This window comes from Cavia porcellus, unplaced genomic scaffold (assembly GCF_034190915.1).
Source record: "Cavia porcellus strain 051 isolate PalLab524CR breed Dunkin Hartley unplaced genomic scaffold, mCavPor4.1 scaffold_6, whole genome shotgun sequence".
Taxonomy (NCBI): domain Eukaryota; kingdom Metazoa; phylum Chordata; class Mammalia; order Rodentia; family Caviidae; genus Cavia; species Cavia porcellus.
Window position 1 is genome coordinate 65,602,765 of NW_026947489.1, and position 24,090 is coordinate 65,626,854.

General features: G+C 35.5%; 2 protein-coding genes and 1 non-coding gene across 10 annotated transcripts in view; 1 reads left to right on the forward strand and 2 right to left on the reverse strand.

Annotated features, from left to right (window-relative positions):
- Usp32 (ubiquitin specific peptidase 32) overlaps positions 1 to 24,090 on the forward strand; it is a 188,066-nt gene that overhangs the window by 72,603 nt on the left and 91,373 nt on the right. For all 8 annotated transcript variants that reach the window (XM_063250896.1, XM_063250894.1, XM_063250893.1 and 5 more), the window contains 3 exons: positions 9,937 to 10,042; positions 15,535 to 15,653; positions 20,039 to 20,198. In XM_063250896.1, the coding sequence (XP_063106966.1) occupies positions 9,937 to 10,042; positions 15,535 to 15,653; positions 20,039 to 20,198 (385 nt within the window). The remainder of the gene's footprint in view (positions 1 to 9,936; positions 10,043 to 15,534; positions 15,654 to 20,038; positions 20,199 to 24,090) is intronic.
- Trnai-uau (transfer RNA isoleucine (anticodon UAU)) lies at positions 1,823 to 1,894 on the reverse strand. Its single transcript has one exon. It is a non-coding gene; the product is annotated as a tRNA-Ile (tRNA).
- On the reverse strand, positions 16,810 to 17,204 carry LOC100732105 (mitochondrial import inner membrane translocase subunit TIM14-like). The gene has a single exon (XM_063250903.1). The coding sequence runs from the start codon at positions 17,155 to 17,157 to the stop codon at positions 16,810 to 16,812; it is 348 nt and encodes a 115-aa protein (XP_063106973.1). The 5' UTR covers positions 17,158 to 17,204.

Consider the following 24,090-nt stretch of genomic DNA (forward strand, 5'->3'; position numbering starts at 1 on the left):
AGTGCTTCTTTTTCTTGGGGGAGGGTGCGTTATCAAGGTCATGCTGTGTAGTCCAGCTTGGCCTTGAATTCACTTACGTATCCCAGGCTGGCCTGGAACTCACAATAATTTTCCTGCCTCAGCCTCTCAAGTGCTGTGATTACAGGCATGCACCACCATGCCTGTCTTGTCTTGTCTTGTCTTTTTTCTTTTCTTTCTGAGACAGGGTCTTGCTATGCAGTTCAGGCTGGCCTGAAGCTTACTTTGTAGCTCAGGCTGGTGTCAAACTTGCAACGATTCTCTTGCTTCAGCCTCCTGAGTGCTGGGACTACAGCTGTGTGCCACCATGCCTGGCTTGGCTATTCTTTCTTAATTTTAGCTGAATTCATGGTAATAAAAGATTGGTAAAAAGATGGGCAAACATGTCTAGCTTGCTTGGTTGATCTGTCCTTGAAGCAATGGTAGTTCAAGTGCTGGAAATGTGATTTAGAGCCAGTTGTATTATCAAGTATAGTTTTGGGATGAGGAATCTGATAGTGTCTCCTGCTCCAGCTTTTGGTGTTGCTTTGGTTTACTTTTTTTTTCTGTGTCTACCTCTCCTCTAGCTCCCAACTCCTATGCTTTATAATCTTAGCAGTGAAATTGGAAAGGACAGGAAAGAAAGAAGAAATGAATAGAAACATATTCGTATTGTCTTTTTTCTTTTTTTGTCTTTTCCCTTTTTATCGGTACCAGGGATCGAACTTACGACTGCCTGCTTGCAAGGCAGGCGCTTATGCTGCTGAGCTGAACTCCCAGCCCCCGTATTGTCTTTTTATTACCTTTTTACTCCACAGTGTATTTTCCCTGGAAACAGTGATATATAAATGTGCTAGCCCCAAGCTTATTTCATTCATGATGGAGATGAAAATGAATATGCACATTCAGTGTAGTAAATATTTCTGTAATTTTGTTAATTACTCAGTATTTTTGTTACTTTACAATATAAGCAGAATTCTGGGGTTAACCAGGGGAAGTTTTATTATTTATTATGAAGGAAAATGCATTATATTGTTAGCATAGTTGTATGTTATAGTATACTTGTATACTTGTATGCTTATTTAAGTATAATTTCTTTCTTAATAATTAGTAATACCAATTTTAATGACTCTCTTTGGGTTATGTTTTGGTTGTCTGTTTCCAGGGCAGTTGAGGGGTTGAGGCAGGAATGCTGTGAATTCATGGTAACTGAACTACATAGTGAGACTATCTCAAAAAACCAAAAGAAAAATAAAATGATGTTAGAAAAGCGTCTCATTCTGAATTACATGCTTTTTAAGTAGCCACTAAGGCTGATACGACCTTGCTGTTTTTCTTTGCTATTAATTTTTTGTACAGCTTATCAAGTTATTAGTGCATTGTAAAACTGAAAACAACAACAATGACAATAACAAAAACACTTTATATTGTTTATCCGGGGTTGGGAATTTAACTCAGGGGCCCAGTGCCTGCTTGGCAATTGTGTGGTCCTAAGTTTGATTCCTGATACCTGCCTAATAGTCCCCTCTGTCCCCCTCATAGTCTTTATCCAAGATTCCTGGGAGTAATTTCAAATTTGGGATTACTTATTCTTCATATTTTAGAATATTTGCATAGATTTTACTAGTTTAGCAACCCTAACCCAAAAATCTGAATGTTTCCAAATGTGAAACTTTTTGAGTATGTACCCAACATGGATTATAAAAATAGAAATATATGATAAGTCAGCGACAGTTTTGAAACTTGAAATGTCAAAAGCTATTGAACTTTGTTTCTTAATACGGTTTGATTTTACATGGCTACATAGTTTGATTTTTTTGTTTTTTGGTGGCGCTAGGGTTTGAACCCAGGGCCATGTGCATATAAGGCAAGAACTCTACCACTGAGCCACATCCCCAGCCCCTTATTTTAAGAGGTTAGATAATTTACCCACAAAGACACACTACTGTATAGTCAAACATTAAAAGGGCTGAATATCCAGGAGCAAACAGTTGCAAAACATAGAGTCATCACATAGGTCAAAAGATGTATCTATCTTGTCTGTCTTTAGTGAGAAATGAGAAAATTTTCATGAGAACTGATATTTGGATATACCGCTATGTATAATAGTCTGTCCTTCTTCATATTCCTCTTGACTTTAGTAAAGGCACATTTATGCTTTTTTCTGGTTGTATTTAATATTTGTAACCTATGCATTATAGCTTGTGCTTTGGGAAAGGCAAATTAGAAGTAAACTTTAGCAAGGTATAGCAGCTAAATCTAAAATGACAGGGAAACTTTCAAAGTATCATAGTTTATAATTTTTTCAAAGATTTTTGTCATGAAATAGTTCAAACATACAAAAACAGGAAAATATGACTCACTTTCCTGTATCTTTATCTTTTTTTTTATCTTTCCTGCTTAAGAAACAAAGTACTGGAGGGCTCAATGGCAAAAGCTCAATGGCACAAGCGCCTGCCTACCAAGTGTGAGGTCGTAAGTTCAATCCCCGGTACCCCCCCCACCAAAAAAAAAGTACTAGAAATAAAATTGAAATCTCCTATGTATCTGTCTCCTTCACTGTCAATGAAAATCACTGTCCTGATTTTATCATTGCCATGTACATTATTGTATTTTATGTGTTACATGAACAAACTCCATTTTACAGTTGTTTATGTATTAATCTCTAAAGAATTTGTAGTATTATTTACACAGTAATACTTAACAGTTGTATTGTGTTTACTATGTATCTGTTCTTCTAAATGTTGCTTCTTTTTGTTGTTGTTCTTTGAAATAGGCTCTCACTATGTAGTTCAGACTGCCATTGAAGTCACTTTTTTTCCTTTTTGTACTGGGGATTAAACTCAAGACTTTATGCTTGCCAGGCAGGCATTTACACCGCTGAGCTGAATTCTCAGTGCATTGAGGTCACTATTTAAACCAGGCAAACTTTAAACTCACATTGCTCCCCTTGCCTCAGCTTCTCTTATGGCACCACACCTGGCTTCTAAATGCTTATATATTAATTTTGTAATCTTCTCAACAACCTTATTTTGCAGATGAGGAAATTAAGAGGTTAGATAATTTAGCCACAAAGACACAAAGCTAGTAAATAGCAGAGCTTAGATTTGAAACTAAACAGTCTTTCTCCAAAGTCATTCTTATTAAACACTGTGCTATTCTACATGTTCTAAAATATATGTAAGTAGTAAAACATACATATTTACAGGTCACTTTGTTTAGAAATTATATAAATAAATTCCATTTTATAGTTGAGAAAAATGTATCAGAAAAGTGACTTGGGCTAGATATATCTGAAGTCCCTTAGCCTCAGCTACATCCCCAGCTTTTTGTTGTTGTTGTTGTTTATTTGGGGACAAGGTCTTGCTGTATTACCCAGGCTTGACTCAAACTTGGAACCTTCTTTCCTCAGTGCTTGTAATCCCTTCTCAGATGCAGAGATTACAAGCATGCACTGCTGTGCCCAGCCATGCCCTCTGCTCAATTCCAGCATTTCCCACACAGGGAATGCTCTTCAGCCCAGGTCCTGCAATGAAAAGAAGTGGCTTATTGTCTCAACATGCATGTTATGCACCAAAACTAAGGTTCGGAAAGTTAAATTATTTACTTATGACCACACAGCTTGGTTTCAAATTTGGGATTTTCTCACTCCAAAAGCCATTACACGAAACACTTTGCATCACTTTCTGCTTCTCCCAAGAAATAGTGAAATAACCCTGAGCCCTGTATTGAAAAGACTAGGGAAAGGAAAAGGTCGGGGACCACAGGGCAGCAGCTGAAACATGACACATCGTTCTAAACTCTAGAGACATACATATCTTCCTTTTCTGACCTTTCAGCTGTCCGGCAAGAGACAGGTTTTTAATATTGTATAATATAAATATTTTTCTTTGAAACTAGAGAATGATTTTCCTCTGTTTTGAATTAATATTTTCTAGGATTAAATCATTGTCTGAAAGAAGGCTGGTGAGATCATTATCATCAGTATCAATTTTATACATTAGTATAATGATGTTCTAAATTTGTGTAGATATCCATGACTACCAAATGTTTAAGAAAATATTTTTCTTTAATTTTTGATAGCTACAACTTTTGTTAGAGGGCTTTTAAACATCCACAAAAATACAACAAATAGCATTTAATTGCTCTTTTAAAAAAATGACATGTCGGGGGCTGGGGATTTAGCTCAGCGGCATAAGTGCCTGCCTTGAAAGCAGGCAGTCGTGAGTTCGATCCCTGGTACCGATAAAAAGGGAAAAGACAAAAAAAAAAAAAAAAAATGACATGTCAAAATATCCTTGCTATTTTTTTTTTTTATTTAAGGAGAAAAAGGAAAAAAAACAGAAAAAGGGTATAAGTAATACAAAATTTAAAAAATAAACATTAAGAGATCACTAGTTAATAGATTACATGTTCTCATCCTTGCTATCTTATGCACACCCCTTTTCCTCAACCTTAGAGAAAAAAATACTCTGAATAGTAATGGACATGCCTCTTAATATTCTCCAAGTGTCATGGTATTGTCACTTGTAAGGTGAACTGATTTTGAAATAACTTTGCAGGTGGGGTGGTTGGGGAATATGGAAAGAAAGATACTTCATATTACATGGATACTTATTTCTGGAACATTAATAAAAGGGGAAAGTATACATTTTACAGTTCAGGAAATAGAGTTATTTTCTTCTGTCTCCTGTCCTCATCTGACAAATGAACTAGGTGATTTTAGATTATTGCTCTATATTTGGGAAATGATAGGCAGGTACCAGTGTGTTTCAACATTCCAAACAAAAATTTCTTAACATTGTACAAGTACTAAAACAAAGCTAAAACTTGTGTTTTACCCCAAATTTCATTACTTTTTAGCCTCTTTTTTTAAAATTAATTAATTTTATTGGTACATTTTTGGTGTAATGACCACATTTATCATAGGAAGTTTGTACCTGTACGTGATATATCTTTATTCTCTTTTTTTTGTTTTGTTTTTCCCCTACCCTCCCTTCAACACATTCCCCTCTCTTTGTTCTTTTCTTTGTACTAAAGTCAGTGAAATGCTCAAAAGCAGAGAGACCATATTATTAAATTATTGGGGAAGGGACTAAAGTTAATGTTAAAAATTGTGTTTGTGGTATGTGGTATTTGTGGTTTTTTTTGTTTTTTTTTTTTTTTTTGGAGACGAGATCTCATCATGTAGTTTAGGCTAGCTTTGAATTCATATGTAGGCCAAACTGGCCTTAAACTCACATTGATCTTCCTGTTTTAGCCTCCTAAATGCTGGGGTTTCAGGTATGTACCACCATGCCTGCCAAAATTGGTGATTCTTAAAAAATTTCCCTGTTAATCTTTAAGAGATTTCACCAAAATGGTATGTCTTATTAGTGATTTCATGTCATTCTAGAGAAATCAATTAGAAACACATATATAATTGTACTATGAAACTGTGAGTTGGTTAAGAGTTCAGTTTCTTCAGAAACCTGTCTTGACTAGTTGTTGAATCATGATTCTACCACTTTGTTGTTTGATTTTACTTAAGCTTTGATTACTTAAGCTTTCTGGGATCTACTTTTCTCCAACTGTAAAATGAACACAAATAATACTTGCCTTGTGGAGTTAAATTCAGGCTTACTATTGACAAAAGTTCTCACAATAGTCATATACCACATGATCACATAAATGTTAGTTGTTTTTATTATGAAAAAAAAAAGTTAGGGGTCGTGATGCAAGCTTGGAACTCTAGCACTCTGAGAGGCTGCTGCAGGAGACATAGAAATTCAAAGCCAGTTGAGGGAACTTAAGCAATTTAGTGAGACTCTGAAAGTTTTTTTAAAAGATTGTAAAGATCTTCGGGTCAATTCCAATAGCACAGCTCCTCAAATTTTTATTAAGGGACTAATTAATTAATTGGGCATAAAACAGTGCTAAAATTAAGTAATTTCTGGATGACTGACAATATAAAGAATAAAATAAAAGTGAGTTCTTTAAATTCTTGGGACCAGGCTTTTTTTTTTAAAGAGCTTGTTTTTGGAGATTTTAGCAGAGGAGCGCTGCTACTCATACATCCTTGACTGAGGGAACGGTCCTCTTCTGTAGGGAGTAGTTATACTCTTCTACCTAGCATGCAGCTTGGGGTGGGGGGTACTCTCCTAGCCAGCCAAATCAGTCAAATCAAACTGGCAATCCCTGGAGTGGCAGATGTCACAACCAGATCGCCTTTACATCCCTTTTCTTTTCTTTTTCCTTTTTTTTTTTTTTTTTTTTGAAAATTTACATATACATAGGTATTTTTGAGATGGGATCCAACGCTAAGTACAAACTTAATTTGTATTTTCTATATATCTTATATAATAACTGATGGTAATTTTATACTTTTTTTTCTTTTTTGGGACTAGTGAGGATTGAACCCAAGGCTAGGACCTTCTCTGAGCTGCATTCCAGCCCTTTTTAAATTTTTTATTCAGAGGCAAGGTCTCGCTTAATTGCCACACTGTCCGGCTCTAACCTCCCAGAGTGCTTGGCTTACAGGTGTGTGGCACCATGCCTAGCTATGCAGTTTTTCTTTTTTTTTTGATCTTTTTCATTTTTATCGGTACCGGGGATTGAACTCACGACTGCCTGCTTACAAGGCAGGTGCTTATGCCGCTGAGCTAAATCCCCAGCCCCTCTATGCAGTATTTTTAATGCGCTTGTGTTTTGACTGCAACTAACTACTACATGAATTTAGGATGTGGAATTTTCTTTTTTCTTTTTTTTTTTTTTTTTTTGTCTTTTTCATTTTTATCGGTACCGGGGATCGAACTCACGACCGCCTGCTTGCAAGGCAGGTGCTTATGCCACTGAGCTAAACCCCCAGCCCTGGATGTGGAATTTTCCACTTATCGCATCATGTCAGTTATTTAAAAGTTTTGGTTTGGAAGCATTTTAAATTTTGGATTTTCAGGTTAGGAATACTCCATCTGTATTACACATGAATTGGCATACTGTACTGTTCAGTAGTGTGTTAAATGACATCAGTGTGTACTATGTAGCAGGATACTTTCAGTTCCTTTTCTCCATCCTTCACTTTATTGTTGTCATACCTGTTATGTAGTCTGTGAACTCAGTACAGTTCTAATATGGTTTTAGAAAACTTATCTTTTAGAGCAATTAAAACTATGAAAAAATAATTTTGTACTTATTTTACTCAGCCCATTTCCAATACCCTTATTTCCTGGGTATTGTATAAGAACCTATTGTTTTAATGAAAAAACACTTTTCCTTTCTTCTTGGAAGTTCATTTTACCAGGTGTAGGATCATGAGTGAACTTTTAATGTTAGTGTTTTAAACATGTTACTCCATGTATACCTTATTTATTTTTTATAGGAGATCTGTAAATCTTTGTTTTCTTCAATGTGACATGTTTTTCCCTTCTCCTTGCTGTCTTAAGGATTTTCTTTTTATCTTTAATTTTGAGTAGATTTTTTTCCTGTACTGGAAATTAAATTCAGGAAGTAATGAGCTACATCCTCAGCCCCTCTAAATTTTTTTATTTTGAGGAGGGGCCTCAGTAAGCTCTGCAGACTGGCCTTGAACCTGAAATTCTCCTGTGTCGTCCTCCCAAATAGCTAGGATTTGTGGCTGGTTTCAGGAGTTTGAGTATGATTTGTCTAGCTGGTTTGGGGCAGGTAAAGCATGATCTGCCTTACCTGTTCTCTGAGCTTCTTCTGTCTGACTTAGTATCTTTATAGTTTTGGAAAATTTTCAACTGCTAGTTCTTTACATATTTGCTCTGTTCTCTTTCTCTAGGATTTCATTTGCTGTGTGTCCCAACATTTGGATTTTCTGTTTATCCCCACTCCCACTCCAAGTTTTTTGTCTTTGTGTTTAATTTGGGTAAAGTGTTACTCAGTTTTACTAACTTACTATTGAGACATGTTAAAAATCCATTACTGTGTTTTTCATTTGTTTCTGTTAGATAGTATATCATGGTTTTTCCATATGGATCTTTGCGTGTCTTCTAATTAGTAGCTTAATGGCAGATGTTTTTGCACAGGACAGTAGAGACTGAGCTTTACAGTGTTCGTGTCTTTAGCATGGGGACTTCTGTCCGTGTAGTTCATATTTAAACCATAGTTTAGTCATCTTGTTATGGTTACTGTCCATGTACCACAGTCTCCAAATTCCAGTTTAGGGATACTTTCGTGTTTCTTTTATTTTTTCTTTTTTTGTTTTTCAGTTTTTGGTGCCAAGGACCATACCCAAGGCTTTCACCTGCTAGACAAGTGTTCTACCACTGAGCCAAATCCTCAGCCCCACTTTTTTTTAATATTGTGAGCCAGTCAGTCCAAAGTTCACTAAACTTTGCACTTTTGAGCTTCTTCTTATAATTAATAAGGAGTCTTTGTCCATATTCTTTATTTCTCGCAGTTTATCTTGTTGTTATTTATTTCTCATTTCTTACTAGCGTAGTGGTGAAGTAGGGAGTTCTGGTGAGGGGGACATTTTGTACTTCAGTTTTTTTCTGTCTGAGATTTAGGCAGGCATCATGTCTCTGGATCTCAACGCTGAAGTTTTCTTGGTGACTCTGCTTCTTCCCAGGTGTAGGGAATTGCCAAAGTTCTGGGTCCATTATGTTTTCCTGTCCTAATGCCAAGGATCAAGAGTTCTTAAACCTTCTTCCAGTTGGAAATATGGAATAAAAATACTGTACAAAATGTCTTTGTTCTGCTGTTTTTATGTTTTATGTTCTGCAACCACTTTCCTTGGTTAGTTTTTGCTAGTTAAGGTGTATGTCCACTAGGGATACATAACTTTTGGAATTAGCTGTCATGATGTTTTAAAATCTAAATGAGTAACGTGGGTATATGTTTTCAAAGTTTTATATTTACCATTAATTTTTATTTTTTTTGGTGGAGGGGGAGTAGGGATTAAATCAAGAGCCTTCATGCTGAGCTACATCTACCAAATGTTTTTATTTTTTCATTTTTGGACAGTGTCTTGATAAGTTGCCCATGGTAGGCTCAAATGTGAGATTCTCCTGCCTCAGCCTTTTAGTGTGCTGTGACCACCAGTATGTGCCACCAGACCCAGCTTAGTTTTATTTTTTGAACTCTTCTTTGTTGCTTATTTGTTAATTTAGACTGGTCTTGAACTCACTGTGTAGCGCAGACTGGCCTTGAACTTGCAGTGATCCTCCTGCCCCAGCCTCCCAGGTGTTGGCATTACAGGTGTCCACCACCATGCCCAGCTATGTTATTCTTTAGTCATGCATTTTTATTGGCTAATTCTATGTGGCACATTCTAGCAATGCAACAAAGAATTTCTTTTCTTTTCTTTTCTTTCTTTCTTTCTTTTTTTTTTTTTTTTTGTGGTACCAGGGATTGAACTCATGACCTCACGCTTGCCAGGCAGGCACTTATGCCACTGAGCTAAATCTCTGGCCTCAACAAAGAATTGTTGAATGAATAAATGAATCTATAGTCATTACTAACCTTATTCCTTTTCTGAGTATAGTTTCTTCATTTCTGATTACAGTAATTATTAATTTTAGAGGATATAAGAGAAATATATTTGTAGGGTTTTTTGTATTTGTGTACATTTAGTTAGAGAGTATCTTTCTGTGCAATCAAAATAATGCATATAACTGTTAACAAGATTAAAGGAAATCCTATAATTGCACAGAATTTTTACCGCATTATTGCAACCATTAAAGGAGAATCTTTGATATCATAGCCCTTGATAAAGATGCAGAGAGAAAGAATAAGTACTCAGTTGTGTGAAGATGTTGGCTGAGTTTAATAAGGTACAAAGGAGGAGGAAGAGGGAGAAATTTACAATTACTTCACTGAGTTTATTGGAACCTTGTCTACAGATAGAGAGACAAGATTTATTAAAGGTGATAACTACCTCAGATTCCTCAACAACTGAAACATGTTTTTAAGATTTTTTTTATCGTTTTCTTCTAGGTAATTTACTGTTCTTTTGGTGGAACATCCAAAGGGCTGCACTTCAATAACTTAATAGTTGGACTTGTGCTCCTTACAAGAGGCAAAGATGAAGAAAAAACAAAATGTAAGTACTTTTATTATCTCAAAATGATTACATTCATTCAGTTACTCATTTATTTACTTAGAGACAAAATCTCACTGTTCAGTTTAGACTGGCCTTTTTAAACTTGCCTTGTAGCCCAGGCTGACCTTGAATTCAGTGATGTTTCTGCCTCATGAGTGCTAGGAGTACAGGTGAGCACCACTATGTTCAGCTTCAAAATGATAATGTTATGTGTGTACAGAATAATTTGCCTTAAAATAGTGACAGTAGGCAAAAGATTTGAATTGATATTTCTCCAAAGAAGAATACATAAGTGTCTAATAACCACTTTAACAGTGTTCAACATTTGAGAAATGTAAATTAAAACTACAATGAAATACTACATCATACCTACCAGGCACTAAAATAAAAAAGACATAATATCAAGTGTTGACAAGGTGAGGAAAAATTATAATCCTTATGTATTGCCAGTGGGAATGTAAAATAGTGCAGCTACATTTTAAATCAGCTTGACTGTGAAGTACTGAGGTACGTATGATAGCAGTTCCACTCTTTTGAATATGTTCCCAATAAAATATTACATATAGTCTTAAAGAAGTGCACAAAGGTTTACAGAATTATTTTTCATAATACAAAATAGAAACAACTGTAATATCAAACAACTGATCATGAATAAACAAAATGGGGTAGATCTGTGCAATAGAAAATTACAGTAAGAGGAATAAAATATTGATTCATGCTGCAACATAGATGGACCTTAAAAAACATTTTGCTAAAACAAGGCATGATGGCACTCCCCATACATGCCTGTAATCCAGGCACTTGGCAGGGTGAGGCAAGAGGATAAAGGTGAGTTCAAGGTTGGCTTAAACTGCATAGTAAGACCCTGTTTTAAAATTTAAAACAAAACAAAACAAAACTAATAATAGATTCTAATCAAAGTAGGCCATATTTTATGATCTTGTTTATATGAAATTTCTGGATTAGACAAATCTATAGTTGCAGAATATAGTAATATAAAACATAGATTAGTGAGGGGCTGGGGATTTAGCTCAGCGGCATAAGCGCCTGACTTGCAAGCATGCAGTTGTGAGTTCAATCCCCGGTACCGATAAAAAGGAAAAAGACCAAAAAAAACCAAAAACAAAACAAAACAAAACATAGATTAGTGGATGGCAGGGACTTAGGTGGCAGGGAAATGGAGAGTAACTGCTAATGGGTATGAGTAAATGAATTTATAGTTTCATGGTTGATGGAAATATTCTACAATTAGTGTGATTGTTGCACAAACTTACAGATGTACTAAAAATCACTGGCTTGAACACAAGAGTTTGTTTTATGGGATGTGGAGTGTGCTGTGTGCGAATAAAGCTGTTACTTTAAAAAGATTCTGATAAAATGGATTTAGTGGTCTATTCTTTGCTTAACTCACAAAACCTAAAGTTTATTTACTTAATGAGGCTTTACAGGGGCCAGGGATTTAGCTCAGCAGCATAAGTGCCTACCTGGCAAGCACAAGATTGTGAGTTCGATCCCCAATATAAAAAAAAAAAAAAAAAAAAAAAAAATAAGGCTGTATAGGAATTCTTGGTGGTTAAACCAGTGGGGTGGCACACAACTATAATCTCAGCTTTCTATGAGGCTGAGACAGGAGTATCAGAACTCAGGCTGAGTGACTTAGTGAGGCCTTGTCTCAAATAAAAAAGGACTGGGGATGTAGCTCAGTTGGAAGACTCTCAGTTCAAACCCCAGTGCCGGGTTGGAGGGTAGTGGTCTTGGTAATTCTTTTAACCTTACTTTCAGAAATTAGTTTTATTTGGTGGATATAGCACCAAAGAGGTTAGCACCTCATTTTTTATCTTTAAACTTACTGAGCAGGGAAATTGTATAACAAGAGGACATCATATACACCCCCAAATATGAATGGAAAGATAATCTTAGTTGACCAGTGTCCATCTGTGTTTCTTAGAGTGTAGATTTATGGGGTTATTCACTTTTTGTTGTTTGTTGTTGAGATTGGCTCTTACTATGTTGCTTAGGCTGATCTTGAGCTTGTGAGTCCAGATGATCCTTCCACCTCAGTTTTCCTGAGTACCTATAACTCTCAGTACGCAGAGCATGCCTGGCTTACTTAAGTTTTAAATCCACTTGTTTAATTCTTTCTAGTGTCTTCTGTATTCTCATGTTGGGGAGGAGGTGACAAAGTTTTAGTCAAATCATCGAGAGTGATGTACACTGAACATTTTCCTGGGAAAATAAAGGAAACTGTTTACACAGAATGTAACATTTTGCCTCAAAAATTCTTAGGGATTTTTTTTTTTATGTCCACTGTATGCTAAATATTTTTTTCTCTTCTCTTTCCTTTCCAATTTGCCTGCTATGGATCAACTGTTTGTGTGCCCCCCAAAATTAAATTGTTAATATAATCAGTCCCCAAAATACCAGCTTTAAGAGATATAGTGTCTTTGGGAGGTGATTATATCATAAAGGTTAATCATTTATGAATGGGATTAAGTGCCCTTTTAAAACAGATTTTAGACCTGTTGCTACCTCTGCCATGTATAGATATAATAAGAAGGTGCTGAGAGGCTGGGGATTTAGCTTGGTGGCAAAAGTGCCTGCCTGGCAAGTGCGAGGTTGTGAGTTCCATCCCTGGTACCCACCCCCCACCCCCAAAAAAAAAGGTCGAAGAAGGTATCCATCTCTGAACTGTTAAGTGGTTCTTTACCAGACACAAAATATAACTCCTTGATCTTGGAATTCCTAGTCTCCAGAACTGTGAGAAATAAATGTCTTGTTTATTAGGCACTCAATTTATGACTTTTTGCTATGATAGCCAAAATACTTAAGATTGCTCCTAGATTACTTCTTCTGAATCTCTTAGAATCTTCTCTCTTGTTCCTTGTTCCTATTCTTTTTAACCTTAGCTTTACAAAACCATTTTATTGCAGTATTATTGACATACAATAAAATACATATATAAAATGTACAGTTTAATGTGTTTTGACACATGTGTACACCCACATTATCAGAGTCAAGATAATCAACATATCCATTAACCATATTTTATGTATAAGAATATAACTTTGATCCTGTTTTTTCACATTAGCATCCCTCTCCTAGTGTGTGTGTGTGTGTGTGTGTGTGTGTGTGTGTGTGTGTGTGTATGTATACTCTCCAAGCAATAGAAATTAAAAATAACAATTTTTAGGGTCACAAATACAAACTTTTTTTTGGGGGGGGGTCTTTTTTAGACAAGGTCTCACTATGCAGTTCAGGCTGGCTTTAGTCTCACTTCGTAGCCCAGGCTTGTCTCAAACTTGCAAACGGTTCTGCCTCAGCCTCCCAAGTATTGGGATTACAGGAGTGCACCATCCTGCCCAGCTTTTCAGGAATACAAACTGTAAAAAAAAATTTTTTTTTCCTTTTTTGGTCTTGTGTATTGACTCAGGAGGTCATGTGTTCTAAGAATAGCTCTGCCACTGGACTACACCTCCAGATAGCATAAACATAGATGTTTTGGTGGTTTTTTAAAATTTTAATCATATGATAGTTTTAGTTTGTGGCACTGCCTTGCAACATAACACCACAAACTAGTGCTAAAGGGAACAGATATTATCTCAGTTCTAAAGACTAGAAGTCCAAAATAAGAACCGTAGGGAAGAACGTATAGAACCAAAACCTACAGGAAAAAATCCTTTCTTGTGCACACTTCTGGTGATAGACATCAGTCCTCAGCATTCCTGGGCTTATAGCTGCATCATTCTAGTCTCTGCCTCTCTCATCACAGGATTTTCTTCCTTTTGTGGTTATCTTTTCCTCTTCACATAAGAACATCCATCATATAAGATGGAATCCCATCCTGATTGACTTCACCAAAACTTTTTTTATATCTGGAAAGACTGTATTTCCAAATACAGTGCTGATATGGGTTGAAAAGCTTATGTTCACACTTATATTAACACTGCATAATCTGTTTTTCTGTAATAGTGCATTCAACCAACTGTGGATCAAAAATAGTTGGAAAAAATTACATCTGTAGTAAACATGTATAGACTTTGGCATTCATTCTTAACTAATAGAGCATAATAACTACATAACATTTATATTGTATTAGTGATTTAAACAATATACAGATGATTTAAAGTATAGGAGGACTATACACAGGTTACATGTAAATACTATTTCTTGGGAGAGACAAGTTGATTTTGGTATCCTTGGGTAGTCCTGTAGCTGATTCCTTTTTGCCCTTGATGCAGTTCTACTCATAACAACAATATTCCAGTTACATACATATATATATATATATATATATATATATATATCACTTCCATCTTACATATATATAGCACTTCCATCTAACTTTATTGTATCATGTCATATTTTCCCCAGACCTTGATTTTTAAAAAATTAAATATTAGCTAGCACTGAGATACATGCCTGTAATTCCATCCCTCTGGAAGGGTAAATCAGAACGATTATGAATTAGAGCCCAGCCTATGCAACTTAGTGACTCAGCAAGGTTCTGTCTCAAACTAAAAATAGAACTCTGGGGATGTAGTTCAGTGAGAAGGCCCTTTTGTTCAGTCTCTAGTACCCCAATCAACCAATCAATCAGTAATAAAATCATAAAATAAAATGTATTGCCAGACTTGGTGGTATATACCTGGAATCCTAGCACTCAAATGACTGAGGCAGGAGGATAGTAAATTTGAGACCAGATGTGCAACTTAATGAGAACCTGTCAATAATGAGTGAAAGAATGAGTGAAATAAAAATATCACAGCTAAGGTGAGGCTTTCTTATATCATGTTCCCATTTATGCCCTTCACAGATGTTATCACTCAACTGTTTTGCAGGTTTAAAAGATATGCATGTTATTTTGTTATTTACTTTTCCCTTGAATATTACGGTTTTTATATTTATCTTAAAATAGTTACTGGCAGGGGGAGTGGAAATAAAAAGGATGAAGATGTGATATGTATATATACCAATAGCCAAAGATGGATATATTCATTATGTACCATGGATACATACTAAGAAAAAAAGGGAATGAAAAATTAACACATCTTTTTTTTTCCTAATATTGCTCTTTATAAATCACATTTAGTGAACGTCTTGTATTTTGTACATGGGAATCAGAATTTCTGAAGGACGAAAGTGGAATTGCAATGAAAGTGGAATTTCTGGCACACATTTTTTAGATTTTGGCAAATTATTCTCCAGAGTGACTACATTTATTTATATTCCCATTAATACTATGTAGAAGGTCCCATTTCTCCCAATCTTTGGTAACACTTGTATTTTAGCAGGTAGGTATTTTTGCAAAATTGATACATTTGAAAAGAATCTCATTGCTATTATGTATTGCTGGGTTATTTTGAGGAATAAAGTTGCATAATGCTAAGTTCTCATAATCATTCAGTTATTGGTACCTTTCTCTTATACTCCCTGCTTCTATGAGGGTACATTTGGTCTGTATTAAGATTAACTTATTCTTTTTTTCCTCCTAGATATTTTTAGTCTTTTTTCCAGTGAATCTGGGAGCTATGTTGTACGAGAAGAAATGGAAAGAATGCTCCATGTGGTGGATGGTAAAGTCCCAGATACACTTAGAAAGTGTTTTGTAGAGGTATAAAAATTCACATTTCATTCCTTCTTCCCTTCCCCTTCCGTTTCTCCTCTCCTCTCCTCTCCTCTCCTCTCCTCTCCTCTCCTCTCCTCTCCTCTCCTCTCCTCTCCCCTCCCCTCCCCTCCCCTCCCCTCCCCTCCCCTCCCCACCCCTCTTCTTTTTGATGCCTTCCCTGTCTTCCACATTAGCAAATGCTCATTTTCTGTGAGATCAACTTAAAGGGTCTTAGCTGGAATAGGTTGGGGCAATTCAAAGTCCTTTCTTTAATCTTATATGCCTCTAAAAGAAAAGTATAAAGTGGCAGAAAATTCAGAAATGACATGCAAAAAAGGAAGTCTTGTCTTCTTGTGCTTATGGCGAGTTATTAAAACAACTTGTATATAAGTTATCACTGTTAACTGAAAGAGTTGAGAATGAGAAATCTAAAGCAAAGATTGCCTCCTCACCAGTGGAAGATCAGACTAGAAAGACCATTCCTTCACCTTGACAAAGTATTAATTTTTAGTTGTGTAATAAGTTTGGTTATGATGAATAGATATTTATGTGCAGAGTATTCTTGGCATTTTTTCAGTAATGTTTAAACCCTTTATGGCTATACTCAAAAGTCCAAGACTCATTATTGCTATATTCGTGAATCTGAATATTCTCAATTCTATAAAGGCAGCTGTTTATACTTACAATGAAACACATTTCAACCCTGTACTACCTCAGAATCCCGTGGGGATTGGCCTTGTGTCATTCTGTGACCTAGTTTATAAAAGCCTATTTTGTTAGTTATTGTACTTAGTTGATTTGCATAAGGAAATATCTAGGCTAACAGTTGTCATTTTGGTTTCAAAACAAATTTGGTTTTTTTGTATCTTTAACAATTGAAATAAAGAATAGAAACAAACAGTATAGAATGTGCATCTTTAATAAATGAAATTCTTTTTCTCATTTTTGAGGTGTGCTAATATGTGAAATTATCCCTAAAGGCAGTTTAAAAAAATGCAAAAAACAAAAACCTTGTTGGCAGCTTCTGATGTTTTCATGAAGTACTCACTGCTAGCTGGTTTGTTTGTTTGTTTCTTTCTTTGTAGCTCAGGTGTTTTATTATAAAAAGTTGGTACTCATATACTTAAACTAGTATAAACTGAAAATTCATCATATATTTACTTCATTTTTTAGCTTGACCTAGTAAATCTTTAGCTTCATTGATTTTGGCTGCCATGTAAGGAGATCCTCCTTTGTCTGGATGATTTAAGAGCACAATTCGTCGATGAGCATCACTTATTTTTTCTTTACTGGCAGTAGGGCTGACACCTAGTATTAATTCTGCTTCCCATTTTGTCATTTTGGGTTTAAGTCCACCTCTGTAATAGCCACCACTGAAGGCAGATTTTGGTAGACTCTGAAAAACGTGTTTTACTTGCGGTTCCATATGCTTCATGGCTTGTAAAATGTAACGGCCTGCAAATCCTGCAGCAGCAATGGTCAGTCCAACTGCTACCACTGTACGGGCCATGTTTTGGGCCCGGCTCCCTTGCCTTAACTGGGAATGCGGTTCATCTCAGCCCAAAGGCCATGACCACCAGCTTACCTGTCTTACCAAAGAAAGATACCACCACTGCCACTATACCCAAACCTCTCAAGTCTGCTACCTGATTTCTTAAGGGTAGCTTTTTCATCTATTCTGTTTCATTAATATCATAAGTCCGTCACGGCTTTTGATTTTATTCAGGTGGCTTAGCTCTATCTTTCTCACTATATAGGCATTGATTGTCTATACTTCAGCCATGTGCAAGCACAGTGACTGGTTGTAATGTCTCTTTGGATTTTCTATCTTTTATCTTCTATCTATCTATCTCACCAGTCATAGTTTTAATTTCTCCAGTGTTGATGAGTATGTGATGATTTTGCTTTCCTGCTTTTGAGCTTGGCTTTGAGTTTTTAGTGGTAGTGATAGAGTTACATTTTACCTAGCACTTTTGTGTGAAGGGCACAAAAAAGATGAATTTCTTGTATTTCTGCTACTGCCATACAGACTGGAGGCTATGATAGTATTTTAGTACTTTGAAACAAACTGCACTGGTTTATTTCCTGTAATACTATAATTTGCTGGTCAAAAAAAATAATTTGTGCAAATCTGATTAAATGGAGTTTTCATGAAGAGTCTGCTGTTTTTCAGGGAGAATGTGTAGTTTTCATTTTAATAAGATTTATACAGGTACTTGTACTTTGTAGATGAAACAAAATGTGAACCAGTAACAGGCACATGTGCTAGGTGACAATTAGACCTCTAAGGAAAAAAAGAAGAATAAGGGTGGTGATGGGGAAAAGCTAGCAAAGTCTGTGATACAGTAAAATTTGATCAAAAGTCATGCACTACATAGCATGACCCTGTCTCCAAAAAAAATAATTAAAATAAAAACAAAAAACCACACAGATGATATTGGGAAGTGGAAGTAGATTACAAAATGCATCTTTTAACATTTACTCTGAGCGAGATAGAATCTGTTAGAGGGTTTTAAACAGCCGAATAGCATATAGAAAGTAGTCTGAACAGTGTCTAATTTGAGATTATCTCAGCAATCCAGGTAAAAGGTGATAGTCATGTAGATTATGGTGTAGCAGTGAGATGATGAGTTTGCATTGAAAGTGGACTTGACAGAATCTTTTCTTGTTTGGAGTATAGGCTATAACAAAGAGTAGAGGAAGCTTGATTTAGTTAAAGATTAGAGTTACTGTTTTCGGGGTGGGGGTTGGGGGTGGGGGCTGACACATGCCTGTAGTCCCAACACTCAGGAGGCTGAGGCTGGAGAGTTGTCAGGAATTTGAGGCCAGCTCAGGCTGTATAGTGAGTTCAAGGCCAGGCTGAACTGCATAGTGAAGCCCTTTCTACCCCTCCCCCCCAAGAAAGGTTTGAGACTGCTGGAGAAGGAAGTTTAAGGAAGTTTGGCGATTAGATAACAAGAAAAATTGAGGTGATGCACACCTATAATCCCAACACTCTCAAGAGTCCAGGGCTGGAAGATCTCAATTTGAGCCCAGCCTAAGCAATTTAGCCAAATCAGTATGAGATCTTACCTTAAAATAAAAAATAAAAATGGGCTGGGGATGAAGATCAGTAGGAAGATCCTGTATTCACTCTCCACTACTTGGGAGAGGGGTAAATTTGAGAATCTTAATTAACAGTAGTGAAGAATTGTGAATTCTGCTTTTATTTTTATTTTTTTCCTAACTGCACTACAGAGAATTCTGCTTTTAGATGTGTAAATCTAAAGATATGTAAGAAAAGAATTTCTTAGCTTAGTGTAGCAGAAGGAAAAGGATTTCTTACAGGTGAGAATGACATCATCTCATTTAAACAGAATGGGAAAATGACTTCTTTCTTCCAGGATTTAGAAATTTGTGAGATAAAGAGGAATCAAAACTGGGGGCTAATGAAATGCCTCATGAGGTAAGATGATTACATTAAGAGAACTGAGTCCTGGAAGCCAAGGGGCCAAAATGTTTCAAAAAAGAAGATAAACTCAACTATGGAAAGCATACTGGAAACTTTTTTTTTTTGAGTTAACTTTTGATCATTGAGACATGATCATTAGATTTGGCAAAATGGAGATAGGTCATTGGTAAAGTACTGTGAAGTTAGAAATGACCAGAATCAGGATATTAGAGGAAATATGCTCATTAGGAGAAATTGTTACGGAGGTGAGTGGAATGCTTAAAACTGCTGTTATGGGAAAAGGAGCTGTTATCATAATAAAAAGGTCACAGTCAGTGGCTCGGATTGTAGTTCAGAGAGAGAGCATTTAATTTACGTAGGCAAGACTCTTGGTTAGATCCTCAGCATCATTTCTTGCCCCCTTCTCCCAAAACCACAGAAGTGTCTAATGTAAAAGGACAAAATACAACAATTTAGTTTAAGAATATTAACTTGATTCATTTTATAAAATAGAATAATGTTCTGATGGGCTGAGCAAAAAAGACTTTTCTGGTTTTTTTGGTTTGTTTTTGGTTTATTAAATATATCTAACCAAAAATTGGCTTATTGTTACCACTGAACTTCTTCAGTGATTTGTAGTTAGCACATAGATTTTGTACAGATAGAAGTTCTGAAGTATAGTTATTATTAGCAGTAGTAGTGGTGTTATTTTGTAATGCTGGCAATAGAGATCAAGGTCTTGCGTGTGCTAGGCAAGTACTTTCACTGGTGAGCTAAATCTCTAGCCTAAATTATTTTTAAGAACAGTTTATTTATAAGTGTATTACCCTATAATGTTACTTTCATAATTACTCCTTTATAGATAGTAGAATAGCAATGTCAGTTAATTTTGGGTTGTGTAGATTCCAAGTAAGATAGCCTATGATTTAACAAAACTTATGTTTTCTCATTTTAATTTTAGGGTGAAAAAGTAAACTATGAGAAGTTTAGAAATTGGCTTCTTCTAAACAAAGATGCTTTTACCTTCTCTCGTTGGCTACTATCTGGAGGAGTGTATGTTACCCTCACTGATGATAGTGACACTCCCACTTTCTACCAAACTCTGGCAGGAGTCACACATTGTAAGTATTGATATTACGTTGTTTTCTGTTCAACTTTTAATAGGGTTGCCTGATAATATTAATATCCTAATGAAGAAGAAATTTTTTGGTTTAGCTCAGCAGCATAAGCTCAAGGTCATGAGTTTGATCTCCAGTACAAAAAAAGAAACTGTTTTGTGTTCTTTTTTTACAGTACATAATAAAATAACTATAATTTGTAGCAGTCCTAGAAAACTAATGTAGCTTACTTAAGTTCAATTCATAGAGGCTTATATTTTCATATTATTATGTACTGCAAAAAAAGCACAATTTCTTCTTCATCAGGATATTCTAATATTATCCATGATCAGAAATCATTTCTCCTTACTCTGAACTCCCCACCCCCCCCCTTTCTTTTTTTGCTGTTTGTTTTGTTTAGTTTGGTACCAGCAATGGAACTCATAACCTTGTGCTTGCCAGGCATGCACTCTGCTGCTGAGCTGTATCCCTGGCCTCTTTTTGTATTTTTGAGACAGGGTTGCACCATGCAGTTCAGGCTGGCCTTGAACTCACTTTTTAGCCCAGGCTGGTCTCAAACTCATAGTGATCCTTTTACCTTAGTCTCCTGAGTGCTAGGATTACAGATGTGCACCACCATGTCTGACACTCTGACTTTTCTTCAAAAGTTATTTGTATTCTTCTTAAATGAACTAATTACTTTTATCTTGTATTATAATTATTTATAGCACTCTTTGTATTTGCACTTGTCATCTCTCTTAAATCATGCCGTTCTTTCAGTGAGAAAGTTGTATTTTTTCCTTCTCCCCATTCCAAGTTGACGTATTTTTCATTGAATATATGACATTGAGTGTCAAATGGTATTTGTTCCTCTATATGACTTACAGTAACTTGTAACACAAGCTACTTTTTCCCAGTTTTATTCTATTAGGTTGATTGTTATTTGTTTTTTTGTAGAGTTTGTTTTGTTTTGTTTTATTTTGTTTTGGTGTATGTGTTGCTGAAAGAAGCACTTTTTTTTTCTTCAAACTCATGAGCTCGCGTTTGCCAAGCACGCACTTATGCCACTGAGCTAAACCCCTGGTCAAAAGAAACACTTTTTAAAAAAATTTTTTTTAACTTGGTCTGAGGATTGAACTTAGAACCTTCACACTGAAATATATCCCAAATACCTCTCCCCGCTGTTTTGGAGACATAGGGTCTTATTAAATTGCTCAAGCTGAGCTCAAACTCACAGTCGTCCTCCTTCAGCCATCCAGAGTGCTAGGATTACAGGCCTGGCCATTCTATTTGTGTTAGAAGTTCTGATAGATTTATGCAACAATAGGCAATGAATTTGGTTCTACTATTGTTCAGTAGCACCATTTTGTTTGTTTTAGATTGGAAAGCTTTTAAAATGTTTTTCTTTTGCAAGACTGGGGATGTAACTCAATGACACAGCGCCTGCCTGAAAAGCATGAGGTCATGAGTCCTATTCTTGGTATCAAAAAACAAAACAAAACAAAACAAAATCCAAAACCAAAAAAAAAAAAAGTTTCTCTTTTGCATAAAAAATTGAGGAAACCTTTTCATACTCATGGTAAGTTATCATAGTTAATCAGTCATATGCCTGTTTCATTGAACTTTTATATTTAAAAGTTCATTTATGATCAGTGCATAATTTTTCTTTTAATACTAAGAGTGTACCTGTTTTTTCTGAATGCCTTGCTGTGTTAACAAAAAAAAAAAAATTCTCTTTCTTGTTAGGGGAAAAAATTATTCAAGATTATTACAGTACCTTTATTGCAATAGGGGAAAGAGATTAGGTTTAACTGTACTACAAGAACAGGTAGGCTGGGGATGTAGCTCACTGGCAGAAGTGCAAGTTCTGAGTTCAATTCTTAGTTACCCCCTACCACCAAAAAAAAAAAAAAAAAAAAAAGGAAAGAAAACGTGAGAATTTATTTCCAAGAAACAGGGTAAGGTAATGGTAAAAGTGGAAGAGTTATTGAGAGGAGCCATCAAGGGTAAGATTTACTACAGGGAGCCCAGGAGATCAGATTACAAAGGTAAGAGATGATGTTAGTTGGATTCTTTGATGATACTACACTGGTCAGGCCAAAGATAAAGGATTGGAGTGCGAGGAGCAGAACTTTAGTTGAAAAGAGGGCTTAGGGCTGGGGATTTAGCTCAGTGGCATAAGTACCTGCCTTGTAAGCGCATGGTCATAAGTTTGATCCCCAGTACCAAAAAGAAAAAAAAAAAGAGGGCTTAAAGGAAGAGGCTAACAAGATTGATCAGGGATCTAATCTTTGCCATTTACTTAAAGTTTAAATTATTTTCCAAGTAGAAATGCTGCGTATTGTTTTAGAAAACACTGCTTTCTTTTTTATTTTTTAAAGACAGGTTCTCATTCTGTAGTTCAGGCTGGCCTTGAATTCACTGTGTAGCCCAAGCTGGCCTCAAATTCAGGCAATCCTCCTGCCTCAACCTCTTGAGAGCTGGGATTACAGGCGTGCACTACCACATCCAGCCTTCAAAATGATTGTTATATTTAATTTTTTATTATTTGGGAGGTTTTCTCCCCACACTTTTAATAATATGTAAAAGTTAAAATGCCTTTGCCTTGTTAAAAATATTTATTTTGAATTATTTAAAGCAAATATTAATGTAGATTCACTTTTTCACCTATAATGATTTTCTGAGTTTTTTTTTTTTTTCTTTAATTTTCTGAGTTCTAAACTGAGTGTTTTCTTTTTGGTTTCACATAATTACTACCATTTCTGTGGCATCTCAAGTTTTCTTGAAACTCTTTTCCTTTGGCTTTGAAACATTGTCATTTCCTAAGTATTTCTTTAGATTTTTCTCTTTTGTCCTTTTATGATCTACTTTTAAAACATAAATTCTGTCTTATTCTTGTATTATGTGCATGCTTTGCTACATTACAGCCATTTCCATTGCTTTACCTATTTTTCATACCTTGCAGGTGGTATAACTGGAAAAACTTTACTGGTTTTAAATTCTGTCTCAAGTGGCAAATGCCTCCTGGTTATATTTTGTAACACTTTAATATCACCTAAAATCATATTTATTTTTCCCTGCTTGAACCCATTTAATGGTTAAAAAAGGCAAACAGTGTAGTATTCTTCCTATCTTGGTTGATTGATTGTATTTGTAGTTCCAGTGTCCAATTTGAGATTATCTTTGTTTTTTGATGTTAGATTTTATCAATCCTAATGCAACCATATTTCTTACAGCTGCCCAGCTTCCCTTGTTTTTCATTTGTGCTAACTTTTTCTTTTTTTTTTCTTGTATTCACCCATTCATTATTACTGTAATGTTTATGTCTTACAACCTATTTCTTAATGATAGGAAAGAATGAAAGATAATATTCTTTACTCATTTTAATGTTAAAGTTCCAATTCTTTCACTTCCCTGCTCAGAAACGTTGAGAATTTTTGATTACCTGCACATTTTTCGTTACCTACAGGACAATTCAAACTGTTTAGCATGATTTTTTTAGTTTCTTATCTTTGATCTAATTTTTCATATCCATTTCCCATAATGTATTCTCAGCTTCACCTATAGAGGACTGGTCAGTGTTTTGTGACTGCCTCATGACTTTTTTAGCTACCATATACTATATTTTGTAATCTTTTAAGAATGCATTTCATCTTTTATTAGTGTTTCACAATTGAAATACTTTGTCATCAAACCCCTACCCAAATTCTGCCTGTTGTGTCAAACCTATTTTTAGAATAAATTACTATTTGCATTTCTGTAACATTTTACATTTTAATTAAAGCAATTAACATGCTTTTGGCCTTACCTTAGAATTCAAAATTGCTTCCCCCCCCCATAAGTTACAAATCCCTTGGAAACAAAGCTTGTGTCCTGTTTTATTGTTGAGTTCCTCTTAATAAAAGAGACTATCTAC